Source organism: Pungitius pungitius, chromosome 13 (genome assembly GCF_949316345.1).
Source record: "Pungitius pungitius chromosome 13, fPunPun2.1, whole genome shotgun sequence".
Classification (NCBI taxonomy): domain Eukaryota; kingdom Metazoa; phylum Chordata; class Actinopteri; order Perciformes; family Gasterosteidae; genus Pungitius; species Pungitius pungitius.
The window spans coordinates 19,309,679-19,324,356 of NC_084912.1; the positions used below are offsets into that span (position 1 = coordinate 19,309,679).

The 14,678-nt window shown below is 43.7% G+C and overlaps 1 protein-coding gene across 1 annotated transcript in view; it reads right to left on the bottom strand.

Moving 5' to 3' along the window:
• Positions 1 to 1,519: 1,519 nt before the first annotated feature.
• The window catches only part of pdzd8 (PDZ domain containing 8), a 30,067-nt gene continuing 16,908 nt past the window's right edge, over positions 1,520 to 14,678 (bottom strand). The window contains exons 4-5 of the mRNA XM_037464951.2: positions 6,274 to 6,436; positions 1,520 to 6,169 (exon numbers count right to left, since the gene is read on the bottom strand). Coding sequence (XP_037320848.2) covers positions 3,819 to 6,169; positions 6,274 to 6,436 — 2,514 coding nt within the window. The 3' untranslated portion in view covers positions 1,520 to 3,818. The remainder of the gene's footprint in view (positions 6,170 to 6,273; positions 6,437 to 14,678) is intronic.

Sequence of the window (14,678 nt, forward strand, 5' to 3'; positions counted from 1 at the left end):
AGGAGCACGATGGTGGCCGTCTCAAAGCAGGTGGAAACAGTCACGACAAGAATTGTTGTTGTTGTTGTTGTTGTTCGGTAGCTTGGCTTAATCGTTGCCAGCTTTCAGTCTCTCTGGCAGTGCCGTGTGCCTCCTCGTCACCTGACAAAAGTAAACTGCATTTTGATTGACAGCTCGATAGATCTTCCCCTTGGAGACTTGGTGGGGGAGGTGTGCGTGTTTCTTGGCAACGTTGTAACTTCCTTTGTGTTTCTGCCCCAAGGAATCATTGATGTTATCACTCACCTGTTCCTCTTCTATGACTATAGTCCAAATGTCCGCTGTGGAAAAGCTGTGACTTGTGCTTTGTAGTGTATCACATTTTCCTCACATGAATCAAGGCAGTTCTGCTTTGCCAACTGTATTTGTGAATAGAATACTTTTAAACTGTATTTTTTAATGGCTTTATTCAAAATGCACTAAAGAAATAGTTTTGGGGGAAATACAGTTATTTGCTTTCTTGCTGAGAGTGATTTACTATTCCTTTCAATTAGCATATCCGAGCATATTGTGTGTCTGTATTTAATTCACTATTCCAACCGAGAATAAACGTTTTCTCACACTGTCAAGCCACAGAACGAGTTTGTGCGATGTCAACTGTGATTGCAGACACACTGTAATCAGCCCGTCCATCTTAACACTGGGCTCCAATTACTCTGCACATCCTCACACTCTCCCTTCCCTCTTCCCCTCTCCACTAAGAACCCAAACAACTGTGGCTCTTCTTTTAAATCACATCAACGCCTATGGAGTTACACTTATGCAATGCAATCAAATACAGTACCAGTCAAAAGTTTGGACATCTTGTTCTCGTTCAATTCAACAAAAACTGACTGATACTTTATGTAAAGAAAAAGCAAGACTCTTGCCCTGTTTCTTCTGCAGGAGTTTATAGCGACATCCTCTTGACTGTAGTGAAGGGAGCCAGGTTATCATATCCTGAGAGAGGGATGAATCCCAAAGTGTGCTGAGTACCATTTGTACTTCCTAATGTCACTAAAATGTCATTGACAAAATCCAATATACTGATAAGAAATTCACACAAAGCTGTTACACTCTGTCCTAATTTAATTCTGAAAGGTCATAGCTGCAGATGTACCAGATGTTTCAAACCATCACCCATTGCAGTTGTTTTGCAAGGCCGAAACAATTGGTCCATGTAGATGGTAAAGAACCTTGTGTTGCTTGACGTTGCTGTCTGCACAATGCACACAGCCACTTATTCCCAGTTCCAAAGACAAAGCAATGTGATTCTGAATGGCGACTGAGGTGGTTACAGCCCAGGGTCAGTCACTGACTGCCTCAATGGATCCACATCCATTCCAAGATCACACTTGGAATGGATGTGGATCCATCAGAGCATTTTGATTGAAAACAGTTGTGTGTGTGTGTGTTTTATGCGTGTTGTGGCTGCGATGGTGAGCACACACTGTGCCTTTAGTGTTTCTGTGTCAGCGGATCAAACCACGAACCACAGTGATGGCAATTCATTTGCACTTGTTTATTTAAGTTTTGTACAATAAAGCAATAAATCCCTCGCACACGCAATGAGAGACAGACACCATCTCGTCCCGCTGAATGTGGTGGCCAGTCCTTTTGTAAATGCAGTTACTAGGGTTAGGGATGGGGGGGCAGAAGCATTCCGTTATGAGATCTGTGGGAGAGCATGTTGTAACAGATACAGCAGCGCCTCCCGGGCCAGAGGAGGCCTTTAAGGAGCAAACGCCTCTTCTGGGGTTCTCATTGGTCCCCAACGGGTTACACTACCAGACAGATGGGTACACAACACATGTGTCTAAAGGAAAAAAGGTAGAGAAAGGTAGAGATGTGGGGAGTCATTCCTGATTATCAGATTAAATTCCTACAAAAGTATTGCACAGTAATCTGGATGTACAGGGACAGAGATTGACAAGTATAGCAGCCAGCAAGTCCACGTCAGCAACAAACCTCTCACAGAAAATAAGGAATAGCAAGTTTGCTTCCTCCGACTGAGACGGATTCCTTCTCTTCTTGCATTAGATTGGATGAGTTCATTTGGATTCTCTTTACATTTAAGGAAAACTTGACCTCTATGACATAGTCATAGCCCCAAAGCAGTCATTTCTCAAACCCTGGGACTGGTACCAGGCCAAGGAACACAAGAATGCATGGCAATGCATGGTCATCTAGCAAAGTAGTTTGAAATGACTCCGCTCAATCAAGCCTCATCTGACGAGGTGCGGGTCAATCCAACATTTGCTAGAAGTAAATTCAGCCATTCACAAGAAGCTAATATCTTCTCTTGTGCAAATCACTAAGCTGTTCAAGCACTTTCCATTGAGTATTTACGGCAGTGTGAATTTTATTTTTTTAATGTAGGGGTGTTTTTGCCGACTTACTTTCAACTTTAAATGGACCCCTCACTGGATGGTCAGTCCTTACCCTTTACATGTTGAACCAACTGACTAAAACCTGCTGTTGACACTTTAAGAAAGCCCCAAATCTCTATCTCAACATGTACTCAAAACAAACTGCTGATAATGTCATGTAAAAAAAGACAAAACTCCCCTACAAATTGATTTGAAGATGTTCACTTTTCCAGAGTACATTTCGTCCCGCTTATGCAAGAGAGAGAAATTCCCTCCTGTGGATGAAAATAATAAATGAACCGCATAGCGTGTTTGAGGCGGTCATGAAAGAAACAGGCTACATTAATTCTTGATGTTTAGCGACGAGGTGGGGAAGGCAGTGCCCAACAACTGTAGACACACTCAATGCAGAAAAGGGCTGAACTTACATTCATTTAGGCATGAAAACTCATTTACATCGTAGCCTCTTGAACCATGAACATCATCTTATCTCTCGCACGCACACAATTAAATAAATGTTGGCCGACTCTTTACATCCACAGCTTAACAGGATAACATTCGTTTAGAGATTATTCAAAAAAGTCAATCATGTATCAAATGTATTTCTCATGTTGCCCTCATGGATTTTTATGGGAGTTATCACAACTTAGCAAGACGGAACAAAGGAAATGGTTAAGTACACAGGACAATTAACTATTTAACCCCCCTTAGTGTAAAACATGTTTGGCATTACCAATACAAAGATATACACAAATAGGCAAACTATTCATCAGACCCACTCCACTAAGGATTAAGCAGCTGCTGAAATCCCAAAGAGGTCAATGAGCAGGAAGGATCCAAATATATTACTGTATAAAAAAAAACACTCAAAACAAATAATACATATAACAGATTGCTTAATAAAACATAATGACATGTTCCAAACCACCTGCTAGTATTCACACTGTTTAAGACTCACACGTTTCACCTTCAAATTGTTTGTTACTCCAAGTAACAAATAGAAATCTAATTAATATTAATAATGACCTTCCTCCCCCAAAGTTAAGATGATTCAGACGAGTAGACCACAGACATCTGTTTATTTACTTATGTCAAAGCAGTTTTAGACAAGAAAGCCAACTTCATTGCTCACAATGACAATTTGTAGCTGCAGAAAAACCAAACAGGAGAATACACATGCAGCACTACTGAGGGCAGATAATAGTGTAGCCCTCAAGCTTCCCTTCAAAAACCAAGAGTATGGAAACAACATCATATTGTGCAAATCAAAACATCAATAACATGAAGGGAATTCCGTTACCCAACCGTAAAAAAAAATGTGAATCAAACACCGGACCCCAACGTATGCAAGTTTTCAAATGGACTGCAGAAATGTCCTAATTTCCATAAACAAACTGGACATAGTTCAACTCTTCTCTCTTCTAGTCTCATTCAGTGGAGGGCCTCCACACAGATCTGCTCCTCCGTCATATCATCCAGCAGTTGCTCCTCAACAGGGCTGCATATTTCACTGTCATAGACCTCGGCCCCCATCAGGGCCTCTTCCTCCAGGCCCTCTCCCTTGCCTTTAAAGCCTCGCTGCTCTGAAGGAGAGGGGCTCTCCACTGACTCCAGGTCCTCGATGCCTGCTCTGTAGTGGATCATCAGCAAGGTGAGGGCCTGGAGTCTCTCTCCAGACTTGGCCAGAGCAGTACTAATTAGGGCCTTGCGTCGGGCATCTACGGCCTCCTTCTCCTCCAGCAGCAGGGCGTTATTGTGCTCCAGCTCCTGGTCAATTTCCTGCTGCAGCTTGTCCAGCATTAACTCCAGCTTCTGAGAGCGCTCATCTGTGGGCAGCCCCCGGTACAGGTCACGGCCTATCTCCTTCACAGCAATAAACACACTGTCGTCTAACCCACCTTCCTTGCGTACAAGTTTACTGCTGGCAACAAGCTGCTTTGAGGGGCTGGCGCCACTGGTGTAGGTCTCGGTATCGCTGCTCTCATTGTCTGAAGTGTTTGGGGTATGCTTGGGTGAGGGCTCCACCACTCCAGGGAGAGCGTCAGCCACCTGGTCAACCAGCCGGGTCTTGGGAACCTGGCGGAGGTTGAGCAGGCGGGAGCTGGTGTTGATGATATGGCGCGTGAGGCCAGTGGTAGCCCGGTTAATAGTGGATTTGGCTTCGGGGTCAGCTCCACGACGTTCAGTGGCTGCAACGCAGCTGGGATGTTCAGCGAGGCACTTGTCCTGGCATTTCTTGTGGCAAACGTAGGCACAGATCATACATTGAGAGGCGGCCTTGGTCCAAACCTTCTTCTTGCAGTATTCACACCACGTGGGGTTCTGAAACTGGGTGTCTTGGAAGTTGTGACGAAGCTCCGCCGACTGCATGGCGCTGTAGGCCAATTCGTCGCGCTGTGCAGTGGGGATATGCTCCCTCTCCCTTAGATCCTCATCATAAAGGCTCCTCTCTTGCTCCCTTTCCGACAGCCCACCAGAATACTCAAAGTCACCTTCAGCTACGTTGCAGAAATTCAGAGTAACATCTCCATAACAGAGCTTCTCATTGAAGCCTTTGTGGCTGCTGAGGCCCCGTAGAGCAGTGCGACTGACGTTGGCTCTGGGTTCTGGAGGCCCTAACCTAAAGGTGCTCTGGTACTCAGCTGAAGATGTGGCCATGCATTCAAGGGCTATATGCTCCAGCTGGAGGCTGACATGACCCAGGCACAGCAAACTGCCCAGCTTAAAGGGATCTTTGCACCACAGAGCTACATTAAGGTACTTATGGTTGCCCTCCACGTCAAACAGGACAGAGGCCTTGGGCCAGCGTGCTGTCTGGTTACGAAACATGGTTTCTGGAGATTCCCAGAGGGAATGTTCTTCTAGACTGTCCCGTGTGCTGCAGGAGCTCTCTGATGCTTTGTCCTTGGTTTGATCGGCTTTGTTGCTGCTGGTCACAGTGGAAGGGACCTGTAGCTCATCTATGGACTCTGCAAGCCTAGTAGACTGCTTAGCCTCCACAGGTTTGACACACATCTTCTCAGTGCCGATCTTATCTTCAACGGCTCCGGTGGAAGGAGCTTTTTCGGTGGACTTTTCAGTAGTGCCGATGGTGTTAGTCATAGTAGGAACAACAGTGGCATTAGTAATTGTTGAGGAATCAATGCCTTCCAAAAGACAGGTCTGGGAGGAGGCCGATGTCAACCGTATCTGGGGTCTTGGCGGCACTGGGGGGCGAGAAGGAGGAGGTGGGGGAGGGACAGTGGGACGTTGCAGGCCCTCCACTGGATCACTATGGGTTTTATGTGGTGAGGGCTTTGGTGATTCTTTGGGCTGGGGCTTTAGTGGTGACTGGAGACCCACCAGGTTCAACTTTCGGTTAAGGATAGGTGATATAGTACCAAGCGGCTTAGAGGCCAGATTGGCCACAGTCCGTTTGGGGCTTTGGTTTACTGTAAGTAAGGAATCCTCCTTAGTATCACTGGTATTTGTGGTGCTGCTGTTAGGGACTCCCATCTGGCTAAGTTTGGAGTCTACAATCAACTCTTCAAACTCAGAGTCCATCTCTTTGATGTCAGATATATCAGAAACTGTGGTGATGGGGGCTGGGTCTTCCTCAAAACCCCCTGGCTGCGAAATGAAACCAGTTTCCTCTAGGTGCCCAAACCCCTCCTGAAGAGTCCCGAGGCTTGCAAAAGAAGAGAGAGTCTGGTGACGAACAGGTCTCTCATAAAGTACCACCACCCTGTCTCCAGCCTGCTTCAACAGTTTGGGCACTTGAACCGAGGATGTTACTTTGACTCCTGTCAAATGTTAAAGAACAGGGAAAAAAGGTTTTCAGCAGCTGTGTGAAGTAGAGACATTCAAAATCGTTGTGCTGATTAACAATTATTTAAAAATTGCAAACCTCCTATGGCGATGAGGCGATCCCCCCTCTGCAGGTCTGCCACGGCAGCAGGGGAGTTGGGCGTCACCGTCTCAATGCTGACATGCACCGCATCCCCCTCGCCGGCAGGAACGTGCCTGAACGTCATCCCGACACTGCCACACGGCCCCTTGATGACCTCCGTCTGAGGAGAACCAGAGAAAATGACAATGAAAAAACGTATTGATTTAGAGGTCATAGGCCGTGTACCTTACTTATCTACTTGATAGGTTTTGGTGTGCAAGAACATGAACAGTATATCAACATCAGCAAAAGGGTTGACTCGCCCTTTTTCAGCGCAAAGCAGCACTTGATGGTTCTAACTTCCATCTACTGATATTGATGGTTTCCCTTGTATATTTTAAGAGCTGTGGAAGATTTCTCGAATGGTACATTTGTATAGCACTTTTCCTCATGTCATCACTCACATACTGATTGCAGAGGCTACAAGGGGCCATTAATAGGACACACACCCATTAGGGTTTCTTAACCAAGGCTGTTTCAACATGTGGACTGAAGGAGCCGGGGATGAAGCCGCTGACCTTCCGAGTGGAAGACAACCCGCTGTGCACCTGAGCCAAAGCGTAACAGATTTGAGCAAACTGCATTTTGAAAGAGTCTATTTGGTCCACAGGATTTTGAAGTTGTGTTTTTAACAATGTTTGTTTGGTAGTTTGGATTTTCTATCAGTATATTTCAAGATTATCTTTGATAGTCTATAAGATTGTCATTAAAGTTTGATGAATAAATAATGGAGTGTCCCAATAGTTTTTAATTTGGATTAATAATTATGGATGATTTACTTGCAATGCATCACCCATAGAAAATGTCCATTAGCCTGATAACAAACGTAAATGCAACAAGGCTTTGAAAGTGATTAACTAAGGAGAAGTTATTTGGACAGAAAGAGGAACGCACATCCACAGTTCCATCATTTACACCATAGTTTCAAGGTGGATATTCTCGTACGATGGGATAGCTTAACAAAACAATTTGCTTTAACTATATAGAATGTATTTATGTTAAAAAGTTTACATATCTAAATGCAAGAGCACAGGAATGAAAAAACACTTTTGAGTTGACAAATGCCTCAAGTTCAATATTTATCTGCCTCCACCATTTTCACTCAAACTGAAAGCAGCAATTCCGTGGCAGAGGAGAGAGCTGCAATTAAACCCCCACCCGGCCGCCTTAATAACACCCACCGCACACGGTCCAAGTCATATATCCCACAGCACACCTGTTTTGATGGGGAGGTGACCCGTTTCACGCCTGACATGTCCTCTACCAAATTACAGCAGATTTATAGTAGCCAGACAGGGCGTCATATGCTGGTGATCTGCAGTGAACAGAAGCACATGCAATCTGAACGGTGATTACTGGAAATGCCAGAGACGTATGGTAGAATAGTTTCTGTTTCAGACATAGAGGATGCAGATTGTACAGGTGTCCTGTCCAGAAGACAGAAAAGGAGGGCCAACATGTAGACAGAGACAAATGACTGTAATTAGTCCTGGTTCTGGTGGAAGCCAATGATTGGGTTAGGACAGGCTATGAATGAGCACATCGTCTACACAAGGGTGGCGCTGCACCTTTACTATTGTCTCAGTGGTGCACACAGGATTTAGTGAGACAATTGTAGGTGGACCTTTAAACCTCTAAAGGGTGTTTGGGGGGGGGCATCCTCCCCAGAAGAAGATTTTGTAGGGATTTAAGTTCAATGCATCTATCTGGTACACCTTGACAGCAAAATCAAGAGGCTGGATAGAAACTCAATAACTCGCAGTGCTAGAGTGTAGTGAAGTACATTTAGGTTACCAAAGTACTGCTCAATTGAGGTAGTTGTACATCACTATTTCCATTGGTGGTAAACCTCATACTTGAGAAGATTAGTTACTAGTAGCCTACTTTACTAGACTAATACTTTACTTGAGTATTGTATCGGCGTCAAGTAAAAGGTATTTATATTAAATAACGCTGGACGTAAAGCTACCTTGTTAAAATGACTGGATTAAAACCAATCGGAAGAACCGGTGTTTGAATACTTGTGAGAGTAATTTATTGTGAGCTACACAAACCAACACCTGGCTTTCTTTCTGGGTCTTATTTTTATATTATTATCCTAAATAGCACAAACTTGCTGCAAATTCCGGTCAACATAATAAAAGTCCATTTTAAAGGCAGTGAAGCACACAAAAAGCCTAAGGCAGCTGTGGGGTGAAAGCTCTCAAATAATCCAAAATTGCATAAGTTGCAATGGCAAAATATGTTCTTCAAATTCATCTAGATTAAGGCATCATGTTATATCAAGATGTGTTTGAGTAGGCAGACGGTCCTGGTCTACAGAGAGAAAGGGGGAGATAAAGACAGAGAGACGGAGTGAGAGGGAGAAAATGACAGGTTTAATGTGATCTCAACATGTTACAGCTCTTCCACGAAGACAATAACAGCATTGTGGGCCAGCAGGCCGCTTTGACCATTACTTAGTGTGTGTGGAGGGGGGGGGGGGGGGGGGGGTTCTGTTGGCGCTCACACTCAGAGACTGGGCCCATTACATTGCCACACAGTTACTATCTTAACTAACTATTCACTAAATACTGGAAATGGTTATGATGAAACGTTATCCTGGCCCTGCTGTCCAGGTTGTCCTGTGGATTTCAAGATGCTACATTTTGGACTCGAGGGTCATACAGTGGAATGGATAACACTTTTGAAACCAACGTTAACAGAGGGCACTGGCACATTCAGATCCAGTGGGGAGTGTGCAAACATCCGCTTGGCTATTCAAGATGCACACTCGAGGTGATATGTTGCTCATTGAGTAACAACTGCCCTAAGTGAGTGTAGATGATGAATATTCCTTCTAGAATTGGAGAAGCCCTGCAGCTGTGTGGATACAGCTGCAACTCCGGCTGCAATGTCGCAATTGTGCCTAAAATAGATTGCCAAAGGTGAGCATACAAGTCCATTCTTATGAAGTGCAAATAGTAGTCACCCCTTTAAGCACATTTACACTAACAGCTGCTCAGCGACAGACAGTCTTATGTACCTAATTATATGGCAGTGCACAGAGCTCCAGGGATACATCCACTTCTCTCCAGCAACACCACTGCTTTCAGAAGTACAAACACACCCACCTGGGATTTATATTATCATCTTTTTGAGGATTTGTAAAGCCCTTTGAGGCTAATTTGTGATTTTGGACTTTACAAAATTGAATTCATGTGATTGTGAGAAACAGAGGAGATGGCATGTGAAGGGCGCAGATCCCACTGTGCACCATTTCAATCGTTTCAGAATAAACAGAATGTATATAATGTGCTGAGGCAGCAGAGCGGAGTTTCAAAGGTCCAGAAAGACTTCAAAACAGAACATGGTGTCTTACAAAGTCAAAATCCAGGCAAAGGAGATTTAAAACGAAAAGTGTTTAGGGTATTTAGCATTTAGGGTCCTGAAACAGACATTATTTGCCTATAATGGGGGAAGAAGTATATTCTGGTCAATTTCACTTCTTCAAAAAAAGAATGAAAAAGAAAACTTGACTTAAAGAAACATTATATTTGATCTTGAATCAAATGATGATCTCAGGTGTGCTTCGTTGCCCGGACCGGACTACATCACCCTCTATTGTCAATGTGGTAGTTGGAGTTTGGATTTTGTGAGATAGGACTCTTTTCTCGCCTGACTTTCCCGTCGGAAAGTAGCTATGTGGTGCTTCTTCATGGTGGAGCAGCAGGGGCCAGAATAACCTCATTAACATCGACTACGACAACAAGCAGCCCTCAGTTTCTCGTCTCTGTGCAGAAAAGACAAAAGTAGCAACCCCGAACTGGCCACACACACACAAATGGAGTAATTCCCCATCTATTTCAGCAAATTCAGTCTCTCTTTTATCTACTCTGTCATAGAGAACAAATGAAAGGTTAATATGTTCAAATGGCATCAATCACTGCTTTAAAGTCCCCTTTATTACCTCTGCAACCAAAGTCTTCCTTTGATCCCTGAATATAACTATTTTTCTTTCTGCTACACTTTGACATATCACAGGCTTGCTCACTGGGATCCAAAATACACACGAATAATGAACGTTAAAATAATAAAGAAAAAAGTTCAAATTAACAGAATGCTATTTGGTCTGGTCAAAATACACCAGACACACAAGCTGGTGTGTGAATGGTATGATAAAGGAGAAGCATGGTGATTGATTTCACAACACATCCCATGTACAGACTCAAACCAACAATTGAGGTATCTTCTCTCAGGCACCGTGTGTGTGTGTTTGTATCAAAACCTGATACATCTTCTTCCTCTGTGACATTAAGCTCCAGTATTGACCATTACAATCACAAACAATTAGCCACATTGTTGCACTAGGTGCCATGTTCCTTGAAAAGCATGATCTTGTGCACTATTATTTAATTTGACCCTTATATAAAGTCCTCCTGCCCCAAGTACACACAAGACACTTAATTATGGATTATAGTAACAATTGTTCCTCCTGTGAGCGCTTTTATTAAGATACTGTAGGAAATTACTGACAGTTATGGCACTTTCAATATTGAATAGAATTCAATAGTAACAATATTTGTCCAGAGTATAAAAAATGAATGGACAATTTCAGAACTGTGGACATGACATGTGCCATGAGGACACAAAGATGTGAGCGTTGGAGGCGTGGCTGATAACAAACCTGAATGTCCATGTACATATACTACCGTTAAGGAGCATCAAGTGTGCCCTTTAAGACATCACCAACATGACTCTTTACATCCAGAAGGGACGTAAGAAGGTGGACCCGAGTACAACCCAACGTTTTAGAGGGGAATGGGTCATTCGGGCCTACGTGGAACAAGTCATCAGCAGGCTGTGTGTACGGAGCCGTCTCCAGGGAGAGGTGGCTCGCTGCAGGCTGCTCTTAAACCGCTGTTTGACGGATAGCACGGATTCATCTCCGGTTGCTTGGCTGAACATCCCTCTGATCTCCAGCAGGTCTGGGAGGGTGTGTGTGAGACAGAGCGGTGGGGGTTGAGCAAATCCTTTTCCCTGTCACTGCACCGCTTGGTAATTGAATATAATACCACACGTCAGATCGATTTGTGTATGGTTATAGGGTACAAGTCGCCGCAAGGCAAGTGCACCGCAATTCCCTGCCACATCCAATTAGCAGCCCCAGTGGTGACGGGGGTGGAGTGGGCTGAGGGTTGGGGTGCATGGCCAGGAGCTCAGGTGTTTACGTGGGTATATCAGGCAGGTTAACTGTGACGCATATTCCGCAGTATCTGGTCTCAAACACAATTTGACAGACACTGGTTAAATTACAGTTTAAATTACATTTACATTATTTTTTCTTGAAAGCTATTTCATACAGCAGGACTATGAAGATATCATCTATAGGTTTTTTATTGAATACTCAATTAATAATTAATTAATTATTATTTGGACGAGAGCCCAATTCCGCCACCGAGCAGAGGTTGTATTTCTCTTTTCTAGCCTTTTGAGAATTCAAATTTTCAAAGACTGCATTTCATCATTCACCCATTCATAGACTGATGGGAGGAGCTATACACAGTAACTAACATTCATACACCGTAGTCACAGCTATAGGAACTATTCAGGTTGAGTGTCTTGCCCAAGGACGCCTGGACCACGACACTAGCAGAGATCAACCGATCCCCTGGTTGAAAGACCACCCTGCTCTCCACTGACCCACACGGAACGAGACATAGGTCTGAAATTAACACTTTAAAACTCATTTAGACCAATTATGTTTTTTAGATAAAAGAAATTGTATGTATATTAGGGCTGTAAACATAAGTTAATCTGTTAATCGATTAATGTGGCCGAGATCAATGCAAAACATATTTTACTTTGTCTACTTCCCCGGAAAAGAAACCGCCGCTGGCTTCAGTCAGTTAGACACTAGATGAAGATGGAGAGAGCCGTATCGTATCTGGCCCAAACCTGAAATGAGTTTGACACCCCTGATATAGATGGTGTCTCCTAACGTTTTGGGCATATCACTCGAGTTCTAGGTGGTCTTTGACTCCAGCACCCAGTACTTTGTAGTCTCCCTCCTTGGTGCCGTGTCACGCTTTTAGAAAAAGAAGGTGGCAGGTATTGCATCAGAGAAGGTGCAGAGGTGTACGGTTCTGATACGGTCAAGTTTGTGGAAAGGCCCATTAACGCTGATGATGGTTTGGTATCCTTACCATCCAAAACAGAAGCAATCGACGTGCTGCACACACAAGCACCACCCGTGGAATGAAAACTATGCTTACTCACCAAAGCTATGTTTACATCTAACTGTCAGGCAGTTATAGATGCCTTTGCACCCAAAGATTGAGCCTCAGCAATCAAGGACAGAGATCTGAGCAGAGAAACAACACCCACACCATGGAGTTATGGGAAATGCTGACACCTGCTGCTGCCATCATCATTACTTTAAATATGATTCATATTACTGTCATCATAAACCAACATCTTTCTGCTCTCCCTCCCCACAGAAGCCTCTGTGGATGGTGGTTCTATCTGATGGAGGTTGTCCCTGCAGTGGTCCTGCCGTACACTTGTTCTGCTACTTGCAACTATTTGTATCATTTCAGTTAGAGAAATTGAATGTATTGTACATCTTTTACATTGTTGATTCTGTACACATGACATCCATTGCAGTCTGTCCATCCCGGGAGAGGGATCCCTCCTCTGACGTTCTCCCTAAGGTTTCTTCCCTTTTTTCCCCATTGAAGGGTTTTTTCATATTTTGGAGAGTTTTTCCTGTGCCGATGTGAGGGTTTCAGGACAGAGGATGTTGCATGTGTACAGAATATAAAGCCCTCTGAGGCAAATTTGTAATTTTGGGCTATACAAAATAAAATGAATTGAATTGAAATGGACCAATACATTCAATTACTCTGAGTCAACTGCGACAAAGAATTCAACAGTAACTTTGATCCCCTGGGTCTGCAGCACCGGTCACAATCCAGGGAAGAGCCATCCTGAGGGAAGATACTTCGGAGCTGTCTGACTGGAATGTGCCTCTTCCAGAAGAGAAACGAAGCAGATTGGAATTCTGGAGGTATTCACTCAAGGATCTAAAATAGATCCATTTTCCTCATACATACCCAGCTGTCTCATCTACAAAAGAAGGGGACAGAGAATTGTGTAGGCTCTCGGATGCTTCTTCCAAAGCAGTCGGTGCCGTGGCTTACCTGAAAGCATTCCAACAAAATGGGCTGGCCAAAGCAGGATGTATTAGTGGTAAGGCAAAGTTAGAGAGATAATACATTACAGTGACCTTCAAATACGTAATTGAAAAAATGTATATACACATTCATACCGGAATCGTGATGAACTGCTGATATGTCACCTGACACTAACAGCTGAGGAAAGCAGAGGATTAATTTACATGATGCTGAGCTAACGTTATGTCATAATTACGTTTGACTGGCACTGTAGCTACTAGTTTATGGTCAGCCTCACCTCTTCACGTTTGAATGGTAAGAAGAGATTAAAATATCAGAACAATAGTTTGCTATGGAGTACAAAGATCACTCTTGGCATCTTATTACCCATTACACCATCATCCCTGACATTCTCTTTTCTGCATCTACAATTAACTGAATATCATGATCACCTGTACCCTCCCCCGCCTCCCCCGACTTAATTGCCCTGATGCAGGCACAGCCATCTATCTGAAATGTTAAACCCTGACTAATGGGCAGATATTAATGACTCAATACTTTCTGAATGGCACAACCTAATTCAGCTCAGTTAGGTCGCAGAAAATGGATGGACGTTCAGCGTATGGAAGATAGATTATCACTGATTGTTTAGTTTAGACTTGTGTGGCTCAATCTGAATTTTCAAGTTGCCTTTTAAATCATAGGCAAGCAGGTTTCAAAAGCATTAAGAACAAAGGAGTTGTCATGGAGACACAGGCTAACAAAAAGGTGCTTTGCCTAATTTGCACTTGTATAGACAGCAACAGAGGTTTGGTCGCCCACACGTTCCTTTTTTTGTAGCTATCATCCAAAAATAATGATCTATCATGAATTTTACATCGTCCTAGGGTAACACATGACAACTAGTTTGTTCAGAAAGGAAGAACACACGATGTCCCTTATCGAGTTGGTATTTCCATCTTTCCTATCCTTTGAACACCAATGCTCGACTGTGATGCAAACACCATCTCTCTCTTCTTCGAGCTCGCCAGCTGCTTCAGAGTGCACCTTGAGCCGTGCAGGGACAAATCTGACCAGTTGACCACATATCATTAGCATATCATTCATTTTACATTTGCACAGTTTTTCACCTTATTGCAGTCTTTTGTGTATCCGGCTACATTGTCGCCGTTCAAGTGTTGCTCAGCTAATAAATGCAAAAGCACTAGG